The 22453-nt window shown below is 42.9% G+C and overlaps 1 protein-coding gene across 2 annotated transcripts; it reads right to left on the bottom strand.

The window, feature by feature from the left end:
- Positions 1-5029: 5029 nt before the first annotated feature.
- On the bottom strand, positions 5030-19713 carry LOC310688934 (uncharacterized protein). 2 transcript variants are annotated; one of them, XM_083466037.1, is made up of 6 exons: positions 19538-19713; positions 9216-9301; positions 8889-8976; positions 8156-8300; positions 7694-7815; positions 5030-7120 (listed from the first exon to the last, which is right to left on the bottom strand). In XM_083466037.1, the coding sequence occupies exons 1-5, from the start codon at positions 19570-19572 to the stop codon at positions 7717-7719; spliced, it is 453 nt and encodes a 150-aa protein (XP_083322163.1). In that variant the 5' UTR covers positions 19573-19713; the 3' UTR covers positions 5030-7120; positions 7694-7716. The 2 variants fall into 2 exon arrangements, 1 of the variants encoding a protein (XP_083322163.1); XR_014517248.1 differs by lacking the exons at positions 7694-7815; positions 8156-8300; positions 19538-19713 and adding an exon at positions 14506-15068.
- Between the last annotated feature and the right edge of the window lie 2740 nt (positions 19714-22453).

Genomic DNA, 22453 nt, shown 5'->3' with positions numbered 1-22453 from the left:
AGATCACTGGGAACTAGAAAGCACTTGCATTTTGAAAATGGCATGCATTGTCATGTGTGACGAATGCATTCACATATACTTTGCTGCTGAAAATATATAACAGGAATGGTCGGTGGCACATCAAAATGGCCTCCCGACAGTAGCGTCACGGCTACTTACCAAGTCAGTGAAGAAGCTGCTGGTGAACCCTGAGTAGTCTCTTAAAACATGAAGGTAAAGTGGCTGACGAACATATTGTCGACCTTTTATTTTTATTGTTATTTTTAAAAAGCACAAAACACCTCTTTTGAACTGGGACAATCTTTGTCTCACCATCTTCACTTTAGATTTATTCATTTAAGGAATATATAAGCTGCCTTTTTAGGACAAAACCAACCCAAGGTGACTTCCAACAGAATACGAGCAATATAGAAATATAATGAAATGAAGAAAACATGACGATGAATCAACAGGAACCAGCAATGACCTTAAAACCCTAGGGCCAGTAAAAACATACAAATGTAATAACCGAAGTAGAGATAAAAGCAGCACCAATAATACAGCATCCCAATAATATTGTGAGAAAGTCACAATGAACAAATAAGTTTTTAGGACCTGCTTAAAGGTGATGGTACCTGCCTTCAAGTTTTACAAAATCACTAAAGGGTTGGATATGTGCAAATCATGTGAACAGCAGCATTCTGGGATAAATATGTCACCTTTTCGGATGGGCAGGTGAGGGTGAGCAAAGATAGGCGAAAGGAAAAGAGAGGGCACTAGGAGACAGTGGGCTCTTACCCCTAATATTCCCAAGAGCCTCTATTATTGTTTGGCTGAGTTGGAATGCCTATGTACATTGACACAGAACTATTTAGAAGGGAGATAAGGAACTCAGTTCACATTTGGCTTCCATTTCAACATGCCTGTTGTTTCACCGGTGATTGGAAATTTTGCTTAGCCTTTTGACCATAGTCAAAAATGCTGTTGTTGTTGTTAGGGGTTGAAGAAGTATGTAAAGGTGTTTAACCATCCCTGATAAACTCTATTGCAAGAGTGTCTAATCTTCCTTTACCTGATAGTTCCCTGGTTAGGAATGCGCCTGCATGACCTCTCAAACCTCCCCAATTGGTCTTCTGTTTATCTCAATTTTGTGCAAAGAAGGTTGGAAACATTTTCTTTTCTCTTTTGTATGTCAAAATGAAGTTCCATGCTTCCGGAATGGGGGAGAGAATGGGTGTACAAAACATATTTAAAAAGAGTAAAACTACTTTCCTCGTGAAAGGTCTTTTCAGGGCCGGCCCTAAAGACTGAAACTTGCTGCTACCACCAGAGTCACACAACCCCGGTAAGCAGGTTTCAGCAGGGGTGGCCCCTTCCCACTTCGCCTCAGGTGGCAAAATATTCCGGGCTGCCCCTAGGTCTTCTACACATATAACAATCACTACCACAATACATGTCATGTGCATTGGGGGATTCTGGGGCCTTCGTTCCTTTGACACTCCACTCCACCAGGAATGGAGAATGTGTGGCCCTCCAGATATTGATGGCTTCCAACTCCCCACCCCCACCCCCAGCCAGCTTGGCCCATAATCAGGTATGATGCAAGATGAGGTCCAGCCCTCTTTATTCACACTGGAAAGTCATTCAACTCAAGGTCATGAGCTTGAAGGTCTTTGGATCAGTGAGTGACTTTCTCCAGAACCATGCCAGCTAGAGGGAGAGAGGTTGAGTTTCTTTGGGATTATAGGGCTGAGAATTCTTTGGGTGGGGGGAAAGAATGTGTTTTGAAGGTGCTTCAGAAGTATAGTGTGTGCATAGCTCAAGACTGCTCCTCCACAGGAGCTAAATGCTAGCAAGTGTTTCCCTAGGGCAAGAGTGGGGTACCTGTGGCCCTCCAGCTGTTGTCACCTCTAACCCCCATTATCTTCAGATATTATGACCCAAAAGTCTAGGATGATGGAAGCTGCAGTCTAGCAGCATTTGGAGTGCCACAGCTTCCCCAACCCTGCTGTACGTTATGGTACTGGCAACTTTTTAATGTACACATCAGACATCAAGAGGAGGAAAAACATTTTGTCAAGCCTTGGTACTACAATGCTTACATTTCTAGAGTAGAGATTAGAAGCAACAATACTGTGCACTTGGGGGGGGGGCTTTTTCATTCACATCTTGCCGTGTAAATCCCCATATTCTGCTCCTTTCCTGCTGGATTTCTGGTTTCATTGCAACAGACAGTGCAAGGCAAAGGCAGTCTTTTTCAGACCATAAATAATATAAAACCAAAGCAAAATCTTACCTCATACTTCAGGACAAATAACTCCCTTGGGGAAAGCCCACGTTCTAGCTTAAAGCACATGCTGATATTTGAAAAGTCCAACACCCCAACCAAGTCCCTTTGTAATAAACTCTTACACTGTACCTTTAAAACTTAATGGTCTGTGAAAGTTATTATTGGATGTTTTTAGCATGACGTGCCATTCAGACTCAAGTTTATGAAGTGCATGAGGGCTGCTTCAAAATGACAAAGCTCTATGGAAAGTCCTTCCACATAGGAATCACTGTACAGCCTAGGTGGGGTTGTTTGATGGCCTTATATGCACCTATTTGTCTATCTCTTTTAAATTTGAAATAAAATTCTGAATTGCCCAGAATAACCAATTTTCACTTATTAGGATACCATGTGTGCATGTGTATCCCATCCACAAAATAATGTATGTATTGTGATGTTTGCACATATAAGGGAATCCAGTTCACAGCAAATCTTTGAAAATACAGTAGTTTTTCAGCATTTCAAGCAAAGCACACATACACTTTTCATTTAAAAAACCCCACACATAAATAAAATATTGTTTATCATTTTATAGAAGAATAATAGTGAAGTGAATAATTAATGAATTTATATCCTTTCTCCCAAATAAGTCCAGGCCAGCAAACCACCCAGAAAAATGGTGTTACTGAGCAACCTACATAAATGGCACAAACAAACAAAACAAAATAATAATAATAATAATAATAATAATTACACTGCCTCTCAACCATATTCTCAGGTATTTGTACAAAGAATTTAAAAGTTGAAAATTGCTGTGGTAGATAAGCTAGAAATGTGTTTTTGAAAAAGAGATAGCTTTTGAAGGCTTCCATACTAGAATGCAACCAAGGCAGTGGCATTTAAATGGATGGTGCTTCTAGACTGTTGCTGTTTTGGGGTGGGATTCCTTTTATACCAGCAAATTTAAGTTGCACAATGATAGTTGATTGGGAGGTCTTGCGCAATGAACCAGCTCCACCCCAAAATTACCCCCCCCCTTTTTGGCAATAAGGAAAGTGACAGGAAAATCCACTGGAAACTGTGGGCTAGCACACGCTTTGGCCCAGCGTTGTCTAACCTCCCTGTGAGGTAAGCCAACATCATCTAACCTCCTTCCAAACAAATCAGGATGAATGCCCAGGAAAACAGGGTGTCTAGAAGCACCCAGAAATTCAGCACTAGCACAGAATACAGTGCTATGTCCTCCAGCAGTGCTTTTGCCACACAAATCCTCCTCTGACTACTCACAAGGAAGTCCAGCTCAACAAAGGTCCTTTCCAATCTTAACTTAAAATTCCAAGGTCCTGTGTATTGTTGCTTCCTGTTGAGCGTGGCTGGGGAATTAGTGATGAGCACTTTTATTTGTCTTTGGAAGAATCTCTGAAGTCTTATACACTCTTATCTGGGGGTCCCAGTGAACACAGCGGGGATTTCTTCAGAGTAGACCTGTACTGTATAAGATTGCACTGTTAATTGCCCTCACGTCAGTTTCTGGCCCGTAGGGAGTAGGCTTTAATTACTGATTTCCTCACATTTTTTCCTTGACATTTTTATATTGAACTAGCATACAGAACGTAAGGGGGAAACAGTAATTAAAGCTTCTCTCCGCTGATGCCTCAGCTACAACATATTCCCTAGGCTACAAGAAATTGGGCAGGATGTATGAACTGGAAGCTTGTTAAGGAAAGGCACAGCAGCTCCGAAAAGCCTTCAGAGCACTTAGCCTGTCCACAATGATGCCTGCAACACATTTGATTGCAAAAAGAGAGACGCTAACCAGGTCTTTCTTGACTTTGATGCATGTAGGGGTAGCCAACGTGGTGCTCCCCAGATGTTGTTGGACTTCAGTTCCAGTCAGCCCCAGCTGGCGTGGGCAAAGGTGTTTTGGTGAGAGGTACTTTAGTGAGACCTACCTTAGGAGATGTTTGGCCAAGAGGTGAATCGGAAAATAGGAAAATGGAAAGTACCTCTCCATTGTATTTTTCATCTGTCTACCAGTGGCTGGCTGAAGGTCACCTCGTAAATTCCATGGCCAAGAGAGCATTGGAATCTACTCTTCAGGTCCTAGTCCAACACTCCCATAGCTTTTAGGGTCCTTGCCTTGTTTGTTTTTCATAGTTACTACCTATATCCCATGCTTCCACTGAAGAACAGCGCTCAAGGCAGCTCACCCCAAACCGCCAGCAATGGAGGACGTAACATGAAAGAATGATGATCGAAGGACACAAAATCAGAGACGGTGATGGCAGGTCAGATAACTTCAAAACAAGGAGCAGCATTATTTAACCTTCCAACGGGTAGGTTAGAATGATATATAAAAAGAAGCCTAAAGTCAACAAGCTTTGTGGCTGAAAAAGGAATTCTGATCTTGGTCTCTCCCCCCCCCCCCCCCCCCGGTATAACAACACTCTGTTTCTTATGCCACACTATCATCTAGCCAGCTTGAACTTCAGCTGGGGCCCCCACTTTTCTAAGCGCCTCCCCTCAACTCACCCTGGCTCTTTATAGTTCTCCTCAGCTGGGAAAGGGGTCTAGCATAATCACTGCTTACTAGGGGTGTTATTTCCAGAAAGAGGAAAGCTACGTAAGATAGTTGAGTACGGTTCAGTTCCATCGGATCAGAAGGACATGGACGCACACAACACTTGAGTAATGTATGCCCGCTGTGATCTGGTGCAAACTGCAAAGTGTTATTATTTATTATTTATTGAATTTATATACCTGGAGGTCTCAGGGCGGTTCACAGAACAAAATCAAAATATAAAACCATGAAATATATAATCAAAATAAAACAACAACCCAATAGCATGCCCCCCCCAAATAAACATTTTAAAAGGGAAAAGGGCAATAAAATGTCTGGTCAGGCAGCATTTATATATTTTTCTTCCTATACTTTGAGCAATATGCTTGAACACTTTACTCTAGTTATAAAATGGGAATAGTAAGTAACCAACCCCACAGGACTGTTGTGAGAGGAAAAGCAGTGAACACTGGTAATTTACGGGCAAACTGAAAATGCTGAATAAATGATTAAGTGTGGTGCAATTATTTTCTGAGTCTCATGTGTATTTTTAAAACATTCAGTTTCAATCCATAAGAAGTCAGCATTAAAGGGAGAATAAATGAGAGATAAAGGTTTGAGCATTTTAAAAACACATAAACAATGCACACTTGCAGATAGAAAGAAACTGAAGCCAGGGCCTGAAATGTTTTTGCTCTGCATTTAAAGTCAGAAACAGGAGCAAATTCTTTCATACTTTCCCAGACTATAGCAATGCCCTTGACAATCAGATAACCCATAGTCCGCAAAATCTGAAATATGTCATCAAGACTTTATTTTACTGCCCAATGTTCCTTGGCCCTGTTGCGTCTCTCAGGCTCTGCTCACCCCCACAAAGCTTACTAGACTATACAAGCAAAAGCTAAGCCAATGAGAGGAAGGGGTGGGCTAAAACATCAAAAGAAGATGCGGTGAAAAGGGGAGCAGGGCTACATACGCCACGGAATGGAGCAGTACAGAAAACAGTGAAGTAAAATGTGATGGAGCAATCTTGTTTTTGCCTCCCACTTCCGTGAGCAATGGGAGGTTCAGGGACGCCTTCAGCTAGAGTCTGGGGGAGCGGATCAGGGAGAGAGCTTTGCAGACTTAGGATGATTTTGTTAAAGCAACAACAGCAACACAATACTATTAATCTGAAATGTCTAAGTTGAAAAGTCGGAGGTGCAGCAGCAAGTATAGACACCGCTGGTCTCAGACTGTTGTTTCAAAGGCCAGCTACCTGAGCACACAGGCTAGACAGCTGTCTTCAACCCAGCAGCTGCCACAGAACTATTGTCCAGCCCTGTGGACAGTGGCAATACATGTTATGTGGAGCTACCATTGGGCTTGGTCCAGAAGCTTCAGCTGGTGCAACATATTGACAGCTAGACTGTTAGTCTAGTCGTTTCTGGTGCTTGCAGTGGCTGCTCATAGGCCAAGTTGCTGTTAGGTTAGGCTTTACTTGAAAATTTACATCCATGAATCAAATTAAATTATTAAGTAAAGCAGTGTTGTCTTAATGTGAGACAGTTATCTTAAAATTCAACAACATAGAAGGGAAGGTCCCCCCCCCCCAATATATGGTGGCTCACATTGCTCAATCCATACTTTCTATCAGACCTCTCTGAGTTGGCCCACCTCTTCACCATAGTCACCATTGCCCATTCAGTGACACACTCCCTCTGGGTCCAGTGTTCCCAGAAAGAACATCAGGAGGGAGGTGGAAGATGCTGTTCCAGTTTCTCACTCTTGCCACTGCTTGCCTGCCCAGAAAGGCAACAGTAGGATCAGGAAGGAAGGAAGGAAGGAAGGAAGGAAGGAAGGAAGATATATGATTTTAAATAGTATAAGCACATTACAAACAACAATTCAAAATCCAAATATCAAGATTATTCTGAATCTCCTGACTTCCCCCGTCCCTTCCAGGGGTCCTGATGATAATATTTACACCTGCATATCAATATTTATCCAAATTCTTATCCTTCTAAATTATCCATACTTTCTGTTACTTTACAAGTGTGGTTAATATCCTGCCAGTGTTTTAACCTGCTTGCAGTGGTCTTGTAAATAAATCACAAACTTTTCCCATTTTCTTTCAAAGTTCATGTCTTCTGGATTTCTAAGCTTCCCATGTAATTTTGCCATTTTGACATAGTCCATCATCTTGGTTTGCCATTATTCTCTGGTCGGGGCGGTTTCTTCCTTCCATCTCTGGGCTAGTAGTATCCGTGTAGCTGCTGTCGCATACATGAACAATCTTTTCTGGTCCTTTGGAATCTCGGTACCTATAATTCCTAATAAGAAAGCTTCTGGTTTTTAAACAAAAGTTATTTTAAACATTTTTTTCATTTCATTATATATCAACCCCCCCCCAAAAAAATTAATTACTTTACATATCCACCACATATGATAAAATGTACCTTCTTTTTCTTTACATTTCCAGCAAGTTTTTGTGCTCATTCTTTACATTTTTGCTAATTTAGCAAGGGTCAAATACCAAGGAAACTCTATTTTTTCAATTCTGAAGAAGAAGAATATGTATAATTTGGTACCCTGTTTTGTTGATCAAATAAAAAAAGGGTGACATATAAATGGTCCGTATGTGAGTTTCCCATATAAACCTTGTTAACCAAAATATGGTGTAATGTAGATGCTATTGAAAACTGGTACTCTCATTCCCCCCCCCCATTAACATAAATATTCCTGCCTTTCCTTTCCTTTGTATCCCTAATCTTTTGTTCATTTAATTCACTGGTAAGTGCTAAGCAAGCAAGCAAAAAAAAAAAAAAAAAAGGCCCCACCTTCCCAAGTGAAGATTACCCAACAAAAGAAATTCATTTGGGCTAAATAGGAGGCCATTATCATACCTTGCATTCCCTGCTGTCACAAACTATATTTCCATGGGCAAATGAACAGGTAAAACTCCCCAGATTGGGGAACAAGGCACATCTTCGAGGACTCTATTGAAAACCTCAAAGTAAACAGCAATCTGGAATGTATTAAGGACAGTTTAGATGGAAATGGTTCTAACCTTCACAAGAACTGTATTTTATCTTTACCTGTTTTATTGGGAAGGTCTTTCAAATTATTGCATTAATATCCCACCTTCATTGACAGAATTCAAGGCATGTTGATGTACCCAGTGTTGGCTTTGCACCTGCAGAATGCACTTCCTCTCGTCCAAGTCAAAGCACTGAATTTTCAAAGCCCCATGCCCACCACCAACTGCAGTACTCTGTGCCACCTTCCAGAGGGTTCACCAGCACACACAAATTGGGTACACAAAAATAGGTAGGAGAGCTCAGCAAAAATGGGATGCCTTGCCTTACATGAGTCGAAGCACTTTCTGCTAGTGCAAAGGCACCATCCATGGTTCCCAGGAGGTCTCCCAGCCAGGCACTGAGACACAGATCTGATGATTGTGAACCTAGATGATGTTCTATGCCTATAGCGTACATGGGATTTTGTTTGTACCTGGGATGGAGGGAGGGGAACAATGTTTGTCTACTGGCACATTCAAAGTTTCTTCCACAGATATGGCCACTGTTTCTTCTTTTGTTAAAAAACATATCTATTTAAAATGTATGTCTTGCTTTTCCAACTGAAGCTCATAGTAGGTTAGTGGAACAATCATTAAAATATTATAATAAAATATTTAAATAAGAAAACAAACATCTGTACAACCAATACAAAAAAACACTAACCAGAATAGCTTCTAATGGTAAAAGGTGTTGCTGCTAATGTTGGTAACTTTAGTAATTGCTTCTAATTTGATTATGTTTTCTCATTACTGTATCTTACAAAATCTGGTACTCCACTTTGAAGGAGCAACCACACTTTAAAAGGTGGTATATAGATCAGCTAATAGACAGACTAGGTATATAGATCAGCTAATAGACAGACTAAGAGAAGTAAAGGAAATACTTTGCAAAACCATGTTTAACTTTCCATTCTAACAGCTAAAGGCGGCATACACTAGCAAGTAAACCCAGGAAGCAAGTTTCACAATTGCAAGAGTGGAACAGAAAAGGCTAAGAGCAATGCTTCATTGAAATACCTTACCATACAGGGGGTTGGTGAAGGGTGTCAAATGGGAAGATGCATGGCTGGTTCAGGCTATCCCTAGAAAAACTAGCATCTTGGATTTTGCCTGGAAACCAAAGTGCCAAAGCATATCAGTGATCTTCATCGCTTGATAACAATCAAATCAGTAGCATCAAGAAATGCAGTAAGTTTAGAATCCTCAAGAATAGCCCCACAAAGTCCACATGTTACAACAATTTAAAATCCAGTATTAGAAATGGTTAAAGCAAATTACAGTCCTGGGAATAGGGTGGATCCTGTAAACACACAGTGTTGATAATCCATGCTATAAAAGTAGGTGAATACCTCTGCAGGGGCTGTAACTTGGCAGGTTATCAGACACACTTGTCCAAGGATCCTGTCTGCATCCTCTCAGGCAACAAAACCTGAAACTGACCCAAAACAATTCCGGTAAACAGGAGTTATGAGAAACCTCTGGCCCAGACTGCAGCAATGATGGAGTCCAAGCCACATCACAACAAACTCTGTCTCTTGACTGCCTTCAAATTAGGCACGGTCAGCAATTGAAAATATGCAATAGACAACAGTAATACCAGCGTGTAAAAGCACCCAGGAGAAAACAAGCTACAGTTCAGAAAAAGAGAGACTGCGCCACTTTCTTCCCAATGTATTTTATTTTGGGAGGAAATGTTTTCTCAACCCAGTGCAAGACTTACAGATCTGGAAATTAGCTATGCATTGATTGTTAAGTTTATACAGTATAAACAAACTTTTAAACTCTCCCCCCACTCCAGATACTTTATTACAGCTGTTTACACATAATTACTATATTACATTTTTATCCTGCCCTTCCTCCAAGCAACTCAGGGCAAGACACATGGTTGTGCCTCTGCCCATTTTATTCATACAAATACACCATGAAAGATGGTGACTGGCCTATAGCCACCAGTATGTTTCATGGCTGAGTGGGCCTTTGAACTCATGAGCCACATTGGGTTGGATCTGGTCTAAGGTTTCGGTGGCTTGTTTTCTGGTGGTGATCCTAACAGATTCGCAGCACAGGACTTCTAAACAAAGCAGAGAAAAGCATAGTGCTAAAGTTATGGGAAAGGGTACCTAGAAACAAATCTGTTGCTACTGTAGGGGAGCTCCTCAATCTATGGCTCAGCCACAATAAATAGGTAGCTATCATTCTCACCTCCCAGAAAGTCCCCCAAACCAGTTAGCTCCAGATCATTTTCTCAGGAGATCAGGCGGACTGAGAAAGGCGGTTAGAGATTTCAAAGCAGTGGCTGGCCGGCTACCAGTCAGGGATGTTGTAGTAGTTAATTCCCTGCATTAGCAGGGGCTTAGACCACATGACCCTTTAGGGTTCCTTCCCACTGTATAATTCTGCTTATGACAAAGTTAAATGGTGATTGCTGACCAGGTCTGTATATCTTGAAAGCTGTGATCTTATATACATTTACAAGTCCCGCTAAGCTTGAGTAGAATTGCGCTGCTAGTCAAAGAGTATTCAAATATACAGGAAAAACATGCATGCGTTCAAAGGAAACTGGCATATTCTAGGAAACGCCGCTCAAATTAAAAATTGGTCGTGTCTTGTTTTACATACAGTCAATCAATCAAATTAAAAAGCTGATTTTTCTTTAAACTATTTGGGTCAATTTTTTCTTCATGTCTCTCGTCATAGCCTAAGAAGACCTTATCAACATAGATGAAGCCAAAAGTTCCCTTTCTTCATTCAAAGAAAAGTGAGTTTTAAGTGTTCTTCAGAAGATAACAAAACCCAAGGTACTCTCCAGTCCAGTGTCCTTGTGCTGAGTCACTTTAACTATTAACATCCTGGCCTACATTTGTTGTTATTTACATTCTGGAATCACAATGCAATTAATGACTCTGCAGTGATGTCCAAGTGCCCTTCTCCTATAACTGCATGTCTGTCTTTTGAAGCATTCATATGCTAAAGCCCTTCACAGAAAGTGACTATTGTTCCTCTTTGGCCTTCCTTCATCTCCACTCAGGCTAGTCTATTTAAATGACAACATTCAAAAGGTTAACCAAGCCACCCAAGTGCCTTTTTTAAAAAAAGAAAATAAAGGAAATCCAAGTCTAGTAAAAGCAATAAAAAAGCAGAGTAAATTGCAGCTGGCTAAATGCCAGATGAAAATTAAGAGGGAAAATTTGAAAACCAATATGCAGCCAAGACTACGGAGGTGCGATAAAAGAAAAGAAAGACATTTCGATTAGACTTGCAAATGTTCATAATCTTCCGGTGAAAATTATACTTTTGCATCACTTCTTCACAAAGAATAGGGGGATAAAAAAAAAAGCCACCCCGTCATAAAGATGAGATTATGGGGAAGGCGGGAGTGAATCAATAAAGGAGGCACTATGGAACAAACTCAGTTAAGGTCTTGGGGGCAATCTGGAGAATGTTAGGGAAAAAACTAAATCCTATTGAAATCAATGGAACTCACACTGGCATTTAAGTTGAAAAGTGCTTCCCAAAGACTTGGTCGGCACTGATCTTTCTCCCAGATCAGTACTTTGCTAAATTATATTAATAATTGGGCTTGCCTTATTTCAGTTTGAAAAAGACCCTACATCATACTGTAACAGGTTGTGCCTACTGAGAGGCTCCAGTTCTGCTTGGGTTGATATTGGTGGCAAAATGTCTGTTACCACATACAAAAATAGGATCTAAACCAAGCACACGAAAGTGATTTTGTTATTTTTTTAAAAAGAAAATCAATTAAACAGCTGCCACATTCCAGCTATTCTCTTTTAAGTACTTGAGAGCCAGTGTACTGTAGTAGGTGAACTGTTCTGAGTATCAAGTTTGAGGATATTGGGTAGTTTTAGGTTCAAATCCCCAATCACCCATGGAGTTCTCAGTCTGAGGTACCGTTTAGTGAACCTCAAAAGGATATTCCAATAACAAACCACAGTGTCACATAAATGGTGGAGCAAATTTGCTTTCTGATGCTCCAGAGGTTAGGACCCAAAAGAACGGGTTCAATGAACAAGAGGATTTTGACTAAATGTTAAAAGCAGACTGCTTCAGAAACTGGTGGAAACTCATTGCTAGAGGTTTTTATGCAGAGCGCGAATGGCCACCTCTAAGTTATATTGTGTCTGATTTTCTGCATTGAACTATAGTCAGATTATCTCCTTTCCATCGCTATGAGTCTGTGAAATAGGCCATTCAGTAGTATTTCAACCATATACATATTTAAAGTTTTCATTTTCAATCGCATATACTGATGCGGTGAGGGAGAAGGGGAATTTTTACTTGCCCCATATTCTGCTGCAGATTTTATTTCACTGGGGGACAGCAAGGGTAGGACAACTCTGTAATTCAGGCCAAATATTTGGTTGCACATTAGTTATGCATAGAATTTATCCAAAGCAACCTCTCCATTCCTTAGCTGCTTTGAGATGTATCTCACTTTGGGAAGCATTCACAGATTCACTTAACACTGATTAAAGGTAAAGGGACCCCTGACCATTAGATCTAGTCGCGGTCAACTCTGGGGTTGAAGTGCTCATCTCGCTTTACTGGCCGAGGGAGCTGGCATACAGCTTCCGGGTTATGTGGCCAGCATGACTAAGTCGCTTCTGGCAAACCAGAGCAGCGCATGGAAACACCGTTTACCTTCCCGCTGGAGCGGTACCTATTTATCTACTTGCACTTTGACGTGCTTTCGAACTGCTAGGTTGGCAGGAGCTGGGACCGAGCAATGGGAGCTCATCCCGTTGCGGGGATTCGAACCACCGACCTTCTGATCAGCAAGCCCTAGGCTCTGTGGTTTAACCCACAGTGCCACCCGCATCCCTAACTCTGATTAATGACCCCTTATTGCTCTTTTGTTCACACAGAGTTGTTAGGATTCTTTGAAAAGCCTTTAGAATGCTACCTTTTTTTAAAAGGAAGAATACAGTTCTTCCTCACCCTTGCCAGTGATTGAGAGAGCAATCCTACATTAAATACATTGTAAGAAATGGGGATGGGTGTGTGTGTGTGTGTGTGTGTGTGTGTGTGTGCGCGCGCAGAATTGGTAACCAATGCAGTCAGGCCAGGACTGGTGTTATGTGCTCAGACCCATCTTGCCCCAGTGAGCAACCTGGCCTCTGAATTCTGCAGTAGCTGAAGTTTCTGAGCAGTCTGCAAAGGCAGCCCATGTATAACACTGCAATGCGTAACCTAGAGGTTACCAAAGCATAGACAAAGCTGATAGGAGATACTTCATGCCACCACAGCCACTTGAGTCTTGAGTAATAGATTCAGAAATACCCGCAAGCTACTCACCTGTTCCTTGCCCATCACAATATGATTTATGCAGGGACCAAGCAAATGTATTGACTCCCCATGAGGACTTTGCACCCACTTGGCTCCTCCTCAGTCATTTTAGCTCTGTGTAGCAGGATTTCATCATGCAGGATTTGGCTTAGCGTTGGTCTGAACAGGATCATAATTAAGCAAATACAAATACAATCAAGAACAAGTCTTGGCTACAAATTGTGGCTGGGGAGAAGAGGGCTTAACCACGATCCTGTGTTTGGACAACATGCAGTGCCAAACCTGGGCTAAGCTGCCATGCTATGCTAAACTAATAGGACCAGGGGAGGAGCAAAGGGGATGCAATGTCTAGGAGCCACCATGTTTGCACTGTGTCATGGTTTGATTTAGCCCCACGTGCAAATGGAGCAATCAAATCACACAATTCAAATATGGTCAGAGGCAGTAATGCTTTTGAACACCAGTTGCTGGAAACTGCAGGAGGGGGAAATGTACTTGCGCTCTGTGCCTATTGTGGGGACAGAATACTGAACTAGTGGGCCTGATCCAGCAGGCTTTTCTTACATTCTAATGTTTATACTAAATAAACCATCTCACCCCTTGCTTTTTCCTGTAAGACCAATTGCAGTCGTTAACAGGTTTACCACACGTATCAGCCAGTCACCCATTCCCACCACCCTTCTGAGTAATACCCCTCCCCACCCTCTCACTATATATAAGGGTCTGGTAACTTCTGTTTCGGTGTATCTGTAGGAAGTGTGCATGCACACAAAAGCTCATACCAATAACAAACTTAGTTGGTCTCTAAGCTGCTACTGGAAGGATTTTTTTTATTTTGTTTATACTAAATAAGTGTGTGAATTAGCTGTATTTAAGGCATTATGGTGAAAAGCAGTCCATAAATGCGATAAATTAGTAAAATAAAAATGTCTGCACCATGCTTCCTCAAGTTGCTCAGGATGACACACAAGCAGCTTTCCCACTTTCTCTTCCCAACCACCCTGTGATGGAGGTTGCACCAAGGTAGCAATGTGAGATGTTTTAAACATGTTTTGTTGAGAGTTCCAGGGGTTATTTGTGCTTGCGACAGCACTAAGGGTGTGCCCTCCTCTCCCCCAGTTCGAAGCAATGAGTGAAGGTTTGAACTCCACAACTCACCTGGCACACTGATGAACAGTCATTAGATGCTATATATAAATTGCAAGTAATAGTAAAGTAAAGCTGGCGTCTCCCAGGGACACGTTAGCAGGCTTGCACATTTGCATATATGCATCCACACATTTTATCTTGACACTGCAAACTTGGGGGGAGGGGAAAGAAACAATCACCAACCTTTCAGAAATACTGATGTTATCAAGTCCTGGAACAGCTGAGTCACAACCTGGTGCTTGACTGATCAACTCTTCTCAGCTATCTGAAGTATTTACAATGCGTCATCAAGATGGTTTTGGTCTTTCCCTCTAAATGCCAGTTACTTAGTGAGTTCTTGTTATTCCTCTCTACTGGCGTGTTTTACTGGTGAGTTCAGGTTTCCTACCTGAGTGTGACATGGATCAATAAAGGGACTTTCTTCAGCAGAAGGTACAAGACTTTTCATATGTGGTGGGCATGTGAATGGGTGCAACCATTTTGGGAAGGGATATTTACAAAACAGAATAAAGCAAAATCACAAACCAGGATGTGCAGTGCAATCCATGCCTAGGTTTGTGAACAATCTTCAAAGATATTCAGCAAGGAACTCACCATTTTTTCTTCTGGTAGCGACACAATTACTTATAGCAAAGAACCAGAAAGGACTTGATCACTTGCACATCACACAATGGAAACAGAAGATATGGACAATTGCTTTATCTGAGATACTAACTAACAGAGTAAAAAGGTAAAGGTACCCCTGACCGTAAGGTCCTGTCACGGACGACGCCCTCAATGACATATCCAATATGGACAATCCTGTTGGATTATGGCACCCTTTTATACAATATTCAAATGAAAACCCTGTGATTGGCAACAGTCAACTATGCATTTATGGGGAAATTTGATGCATTAGTCTTCTGTTTGGGGGGGGATAGGAAGGGGGGAAATCAATTGTATTGTTGTTTATGTTCATGCTCATATTTTTCTTGAAAAATTAATGAAATTAAAATAAAGGGACTTCTAAATATTCTCTCTTTCATTTAGAGGACAGAAAAAGGAGCAGGGGACAACCATGGAGTTTTCATGGTCCGTGCCGGATAGGATTCTGAATGCATTGAGGCTGCAATCAAATGCAAACCTTGTAGGAAGTAAGTCCTACTGAACTCAACGGGACTTAGTTCTGAGGAAATATGCTTAGGATTGCACTGTGATTGTCTCAAGGGTCTAACTCTAGAAAACTGTGTGTGTTAATGACAGTAATTTTCTTGGAATACGAGGGAAGAGAACCATGTTGAGCTGCATGTCCATTTGAAGTGTCACTTTGGGGCCGTGGGTGTAGGTGAGCTGGTTGAATTCAAGCCAAGATACAACATTATGATTCCTTTTTTTAAAAATAATATTTATTAATTTTCAACAATTTAAACACAACACTACAAAAAACCAAAGAAAAACAATACAACAATACAGTACCGTACAAAAAACACTACACAACACTAACACAATTAACAAAACAAAAACCATTCAAAACACAATCCAATTTCAATATCTTATCTTTCATTCACATGTTTCCACGACCTCCTCACGCCTCCCTTTCTGTCTTCCACTTCTATTCATTGTTTCAGCAATTCCTGTCCATCTTCCTCTATTTTCTATCCTATAATTATCTTAACACATTCTAACCTTATTTTTCCCTTTAATACCCTATTAATCTATCTATACCTAATTCCTTATAACATTTCTACTAAAGCCATATAACTTCATTCCATCATTTTTCTAACATTCATTAATTTTACAGTATTTCTGTAAGTAGTCTTTAAACTTTTTCCAATCTTCTTCCACCGATTCTTCTCCCTGGTCTCGGATTCTGCCAGTCATTTCCGCCAATTCCATGTAGTCCATCAACTTCATCTGCCATTCTTCCTGTGTGGGTAAATCTTGTGTCTTCCAATACTTCGCGATAAGTATTCTTGCTGCTGTTGTTGCATACATAAAAAAGTTCTATCTTTCTTTAACACCAATTGGCCAACCATGCCCAGGAGAAAGGCCTCGGTTTCTTCAAAAAAGTATATTTAAATATCTTTTTCATTTCGTTATAAATCATACAACATTATGATTCCTGCCCACCTGTGCCAGGGAAGGAGGTAGGCATGCCTCCAAGGGAGAATGCTAGCAGTAAAGGAGAAAATGGCAGCAATTCACTTAGTTGGGCAAAAAGTACAGGGGTCTGCTCAGGGGCACTGTAAAAGCATGGTAAGGGAACACAGGAATGTCAGACTATTTGGCCACCTGGCCAAGTATTGCTACTCTGACTGGCAACAGCTCTCCAGCATCTTTGGCAGAGGTCTTTCACATACTTTACCTCCTGCTTTTCTAACTGGAGAGGCCAAGGATTCCACCGAGACCTTTGGCATGCAAAGCATGTGCTCTCTTGCTGAACTATGACTACTCCCATTGCAGCACCTGAAATTGTCCCTGGATTGCCATCTTCTTCTGGCGGGGGAAGGAAACCTATTTTTTAGATATTTAGTTAGATATTTTTGCCTTCTTTTCAATGCAAAAAAGGGGGGCTTGGCAAAGCAGCTTACAATATTGCTTAGCTTACAATGTTAGCGAAAAATATAATTTTGGAACCGTAACAAATAGTATTACCAAATATATTTTATCTGAGTCCAGTTCAATGACTAGGTATTCCCCAGCAGTAGATCCTAAGTATGCCCTAGAATGTTCATAATGGGAGCCGCCGAGAACTGAAGCTGCTCCAACCCAGGTTTTGGGGTACTTTAGAACAGCTGTGAGGGACCCTGCGGCCCTCAGCATGTTGCTGTATGCCAATTCCCATAATGGCCAAGGATCAGGGAATGATGGGAATCGGAGTCCAACAACATCTGGATTCAATGGCACCAGACTCCCTGTCCATGTATGGCAAAAACACAACCCACTATATTGTATGCAATTGTATGCCTACAAGACTTGTACAGTGGACACTCGGATTGCAAAAGTGATCCGTACGGGATGCACATTTGCAACCCGCAGCATTTGCAACCTGCAGTGGCACGTCTGTGCATGCGCGGGTTGCGATTCGGCGCTTCTGCGCATGCGCAAAACACGATTTAGTGCTTCTGCGCATGCACGACCACCAAAACCCAGAAGTAATCCGTTCCGGTACTTCCAGGTTCCCGTGGTCCGTAACCCAAAAAAATGCAACCTGAAGCATCTGTAACCCGAGGTATGGCTTGGCATTTACTGTACTCCCTTTCTGATTCACTAGCACAATTAAGTAAATAGCGCTTAGCAAACTGGTCAGGGAGAGTACAGCACAATATGTGCATAGGGCTCCTTTGCCAATGAAAGCGGCAGGAAGACTCTTAGTGACTCCTTCTGTATCAGGGAAGATTATTACATTCTCTTCTTCTACGCCCCTACAATTGTGTTGTTCAGTTTACTTCCCAGTCCAAATCCTAAAACTTGTATTTTAAAAATAATAAAGCTTACTGCTCATAAGCAAAGCACCGGGCTCTATTACAGCATTAGCAACAAAAAAACTGACCTTCCCTTTAGTCTTAAAAAAACCACACAAAACTATTGTTGGAAAGTTTTCCAAGGCTCTCAAAACAGCAGCTCCTGCGGTGAAAGCAGCGAGCTGACGTGAATCCCTTTCACAGTTCCGACGGGTCCTCGTCTTAGAGACATTACGGTGCGCGGTGGTGATAAGAGAAACCATGTGGGCTTGTTAACTTAGGCACAGGCAGGAATGATAGGAATTCGCAGCGCTTCCATTTAATGATCAGAGCACAGAAGCCTCAATTAAAGCGATATCGCCCAATATTTCTCCCAGCTTCGGGTTCGATACAAAGCCCACAAACCTTGCCTAACCTACGAGCCTCGGCGTTAACTTTTAACGCGCTTAGGATCCCTCCCGGTTTAGCGTGGGAAAATAAGGAGAACCGGAGCATTAAATGAGCAGTGTCTTTTCTTATAAAAATACAGATGCTATTCAGCGCCCCCCCGCTCTTAAAACACACACAAAGGGAGCAGACTACAGACGTATCGTATATTAAACATCTCCAAAAGCACTTTGAAACCGGTAGCATCCCCTCCCCCCCATAGTTTCGGAAATTATCGAAAGAGCCCAGAATTTCCCCCGCCCCCCCCCCAACTCCGCCGCAATCATCATATGCATTATCCGGTTGCATTTTGATCATCCATCTCTTTTATTCAAGTACAATGTAGGCAGTGGCCCTTACGTAAGGGGGACCCTTTGCTATTTTGCTTTTTTAAGTAGGAATGCGCAAAAGAAAGCCGAAGATTATGTAGCTTCGCTCGCCAGACGAGAAAGCTGAGAGAGGAAACTCGTCTTAACCGCAACTCTCCAGCGCAGCAACAGATAACTTCTGCTTTCTTGCTTGCATCCCCCTGATTGGAAGAAGGTTGCATATACTTTTCTCCTTTTTTATTTTTTGGAAAGCGAGGCGGAGTGGGGGGGGGGGAGAGACACAAGAGGAAAAATGTTCATTACATCATGAGAAAGTGCCTGCAAGATTCCTCTTACACACACACACACACACACACACACACACACACACATTTCAACTTCCTGATGTTGCTGCTATATCCATTCCAAGCAAGATCAGGCAGAATTTATCACAGCGAGAGCGGGAGAAAAGCACTATTAGACGGCGGCGGGAAGGGGGTGGCTGGGTGGGTTGAGGATTTCACGCATTAAGCACGTCGCTGGGGTCGGTTTGGGAGGCAATGCCTTGCGAGAAGCGCGGCTGGCCAAGATACACGATGCTTGCAAACAATTGCAAAGGCAAGCAAGACGCAGCAAGCCTCTGGCAAACGTGCGCGCCGCGGTGTGGTAGGTAAACCTCAGGAAGAGTATGCGCCCCCGCGCAGCCCGGCCAAGGTACAACAACCCATGCGGCGCTGTGCACCGACAGACACAGATCTAACCACGGGCCCTTCCCAAATATGTGGCCGGTTTTGTTTCGTTTAGAATGCCAAAGACCTTTTCACATATAAGGGGGTGGGTTTTTTAAGGGACTCAGAAGACGCTTGCCAGAATCCACACGGTGGAGGGGGTGGTTAGAGAGAGCCAGTGTGCGTAATTGCAACATTTTCCGCCGCTCGACTGGTTATTAATGTCATCTGCACAGACGGCAGTCCTTTGCCCCCTTACCTAGGAGCAAGTCGCACTGAGCACGAGGCGGCGGCGGGGGGTGAAGCTTACTTCCGAGTAAACGAGCCTAGGAGCCCGCAGCACATGTGCCCTTAAGGCGCCTCTTCCTCATACGCGCCTCCTCAGAGAAGAAGACGAGCGGAGAGGAACCAACTCCGAAGCCAATGCAGGCTGGAGGGAGGAGGCGAGATCGCCTGCAGCAGCCCCCTAACAGTCGCACCATGTGGGGCTCTCTTTGACTCAGCGCCCCCACTCCACCTCTGTCCCTCAGGAGTGATACCCCCACTCTTCTTCCTAAGTTTTATTCTAAAAGAGACCCACTGATTGCAACCAATATTTTGGATTTGGGGGGGGGGTTGACAGACCGAAATATCTCGCCGCCACCTCCCGAGTTGCAACTACGAGGTGTGTTTTTTCTAAAAACTTCGGTAAAGCTGTCAGAACAAACCTAAAACTTACGTGCCGTTTATATTCGAGCTCTTGATTATTACTCCCCCCCCCCATCAAAATCCTGAGTGAAAAATGAAAGAGGGGTGCGCTTTAGCTAACACCATGTGGAAACGGAACGTGAGACCTAAAAGGAGCTGCATTTTTTAATGAGAGCCTTGGAAAGATTTAACAATGGAAAACATTGACCGAGCGGAGAAAGCGCGGAGGGGAGGGGGTGGAGCGGAGGGGGCAACGAACTCCTTTAAAGTTGCCGATCAGGTATCTCGCTCAAGGTGAGATTCCACCTACACATGTGGGAAGTGGTTTGTTTAATTTATGGCATTCTTACAAACAAAAGAAGGCTGGTTCCCGGCGCTGGGGATCGAGGGGAAAGTGCGCACATTTGAAGGGGCAGAAATGCCGGAGCGCATATGCGAAGCTGGTCCCTTTTCCAGTTGAAAGGGCAATCGGCCCTTCTACCGTGGAAGACAGCAAGGTAATCGCTGATTTGAGTAATCCCAAATCCATGCAGGGAATGGGCAAATGGCGAATGTCCAAATACGAATCTGTGTTTCATATCTCATACATAACCACCTACCATCCCCACGCGCGCGCACCCCAAACTGCGGTTGCCCTACACTTTCCCTTTTGCGTGATCTCTTAAACCAGACACGTGCACTACGAAAGCCCCCTTCCTGGTTTCAACGTCTGCAAGGCTGCCAACGCTTTCGCAATTATTATTCGCCATTAAATAAAGAGCATCTCGGCTCTCTCCGTTTTTCCTTTTGATCGTTGACCAAGCGGGGAAGTGCAACTGTGAACGTGAGAAAAAAGCTTCCATCAAAAGTTTCCTGTTCCCCCCCGTTGCAACTCTAGCGTTCACGTTTTTCTTCGGCTCTCGCACTTTTGCCTCGACCCCTTTTGTCTTGTCAGAGAGAAATCAAACAAGTTCCTAGTTCAGATCTGCCTGATCCGCCTGGTAACAGATCTATTCCCCCATTGGCTTATGCTAATTCCAGTTTCCTCTTGTATTGGAGCCCAGTTGGGGAAAGGGGGGGGGGGGGAGTTCCCTCCAGGAATTAGAGCCAATTTTGTTTTAAGTGGGCGATCTCGCTCCTGCAATATTGCCACACGCAGCAGAAGCCGGTCTTTCTGTGCAGCCGTCTCAGCTGGAGGGTGGTGGTACAAGGGGGGCTCCGGAAAAGCTGTAGCTGATACTGCTCCGTCTCATAAATCAAGGGCTCCTGCCACACCGACGCAGATTTTTATGAATGAAAAAAACAACAACATTGCTCTCGTCGTGGATCCCCCCCCCCGCCACTTTCCCCCCTCCTCTTTAAAGGACTGGAAAGGGGAACCGACTTTACAAAGCAAATATTGTTCGGTAGAAAGGGAGTGCGCGCAGCTGGCCACTGACCCGAGTTATATTTACTAAACGCAAATTAAGAAATAAAAATGTGAGTCGCAGATAAGCGGACGAAGAGCTTTTAAAACGAGGACGGAGACACTCTTGACCATCTAACGTTAGTGTGCTTTAGAAATAAGGAAAGCGAAGAGACGGGGGGGGGGTATTCCAAAAGACTTGGGAAGGTTATGCAAAAACACATCCTTTAAGTTTGCATATCAAGGCGTGCCTGGAATTTGCGGGGAGTTTACTTAACGTTTCACAATGCCAGGCTGCGCTTCAATTAGAAGGCACCCTGGAGACAGAGAAGCTGCACAGGAAATATATATACATACATATCCGTATATACACTCACGTATGTCAAACAGCGATGTACTCGAACTTTGGGCATGCGCAGAAAGCGGGGGTTGCAAATTCTGCGCATTTACGCGGGAGGAAGCTCCAATGACTGGTACAGACCTTACTTCCGAGTAAACAGGACTGGGCTGTCAGACCTCCTCCCTAGGGTTTCTCCATTATATCCTCGAGTCTTATAGAACCGTGTCCGACGGCTCTATCTTTCTTACTTTGGATGAGCCCCATTGAAGTCATTGGGACTTAATTCTAAGTTTCTAAGTAAGATTACCTAAAATGCGGTGATAATGCCTTATTCAAAGCAAACAGCAGCACATCCCCATACCTAAACGTATACCACATTTGGATGTTGAAGTGAAAGCCAGGGAGCCAGTTTTTAAAGGCGGTTTTGAGAAGCGTCATATTCAGCAGTATTGCTCAGTAATTGTGGCTGTGTACTGCAATCCTATATGTCTGCTCAGAAGGAACCTCCAGCGGAGTTCAATGAGACAGTATCTCCCCAAAAGTGGTTGATAAGGTCCTACTTTTCCCTCTCCAGTCTGGAAGGGTTTTTAGTTTTCCCTAGATGATGATGATACGTTATATTAAGTTTTGGGTGGCGTGAAGTATTTCAAATGGGTTGGAATCCCACGCCTACTTACCACGTGTTTTATGATGAAGGCGCAAAGGATTAGATGCATTTAAATTAACAGTTCAAAGTATCTTTCCCTCGACTACAGCAATGAAATCTAAATTCACTCTGAAAGGGGGGGGGGCGGATAGAAAAGTGCACTTCCCGT

This window comes from Podarcis liolepis (assembly GCF_965112155.1).
Source record: "Podarcis liolepis genome assembly, chromosome: 1".
NCBI lineage: Eukaryota > Metazoa > Chordata > Lepidosauria > Squamata > Lacertidae > Podarcis > Podarcis liolepis.
This window is presented reverse-complemented; position numbering and strand designations above follow the sequence as displayed.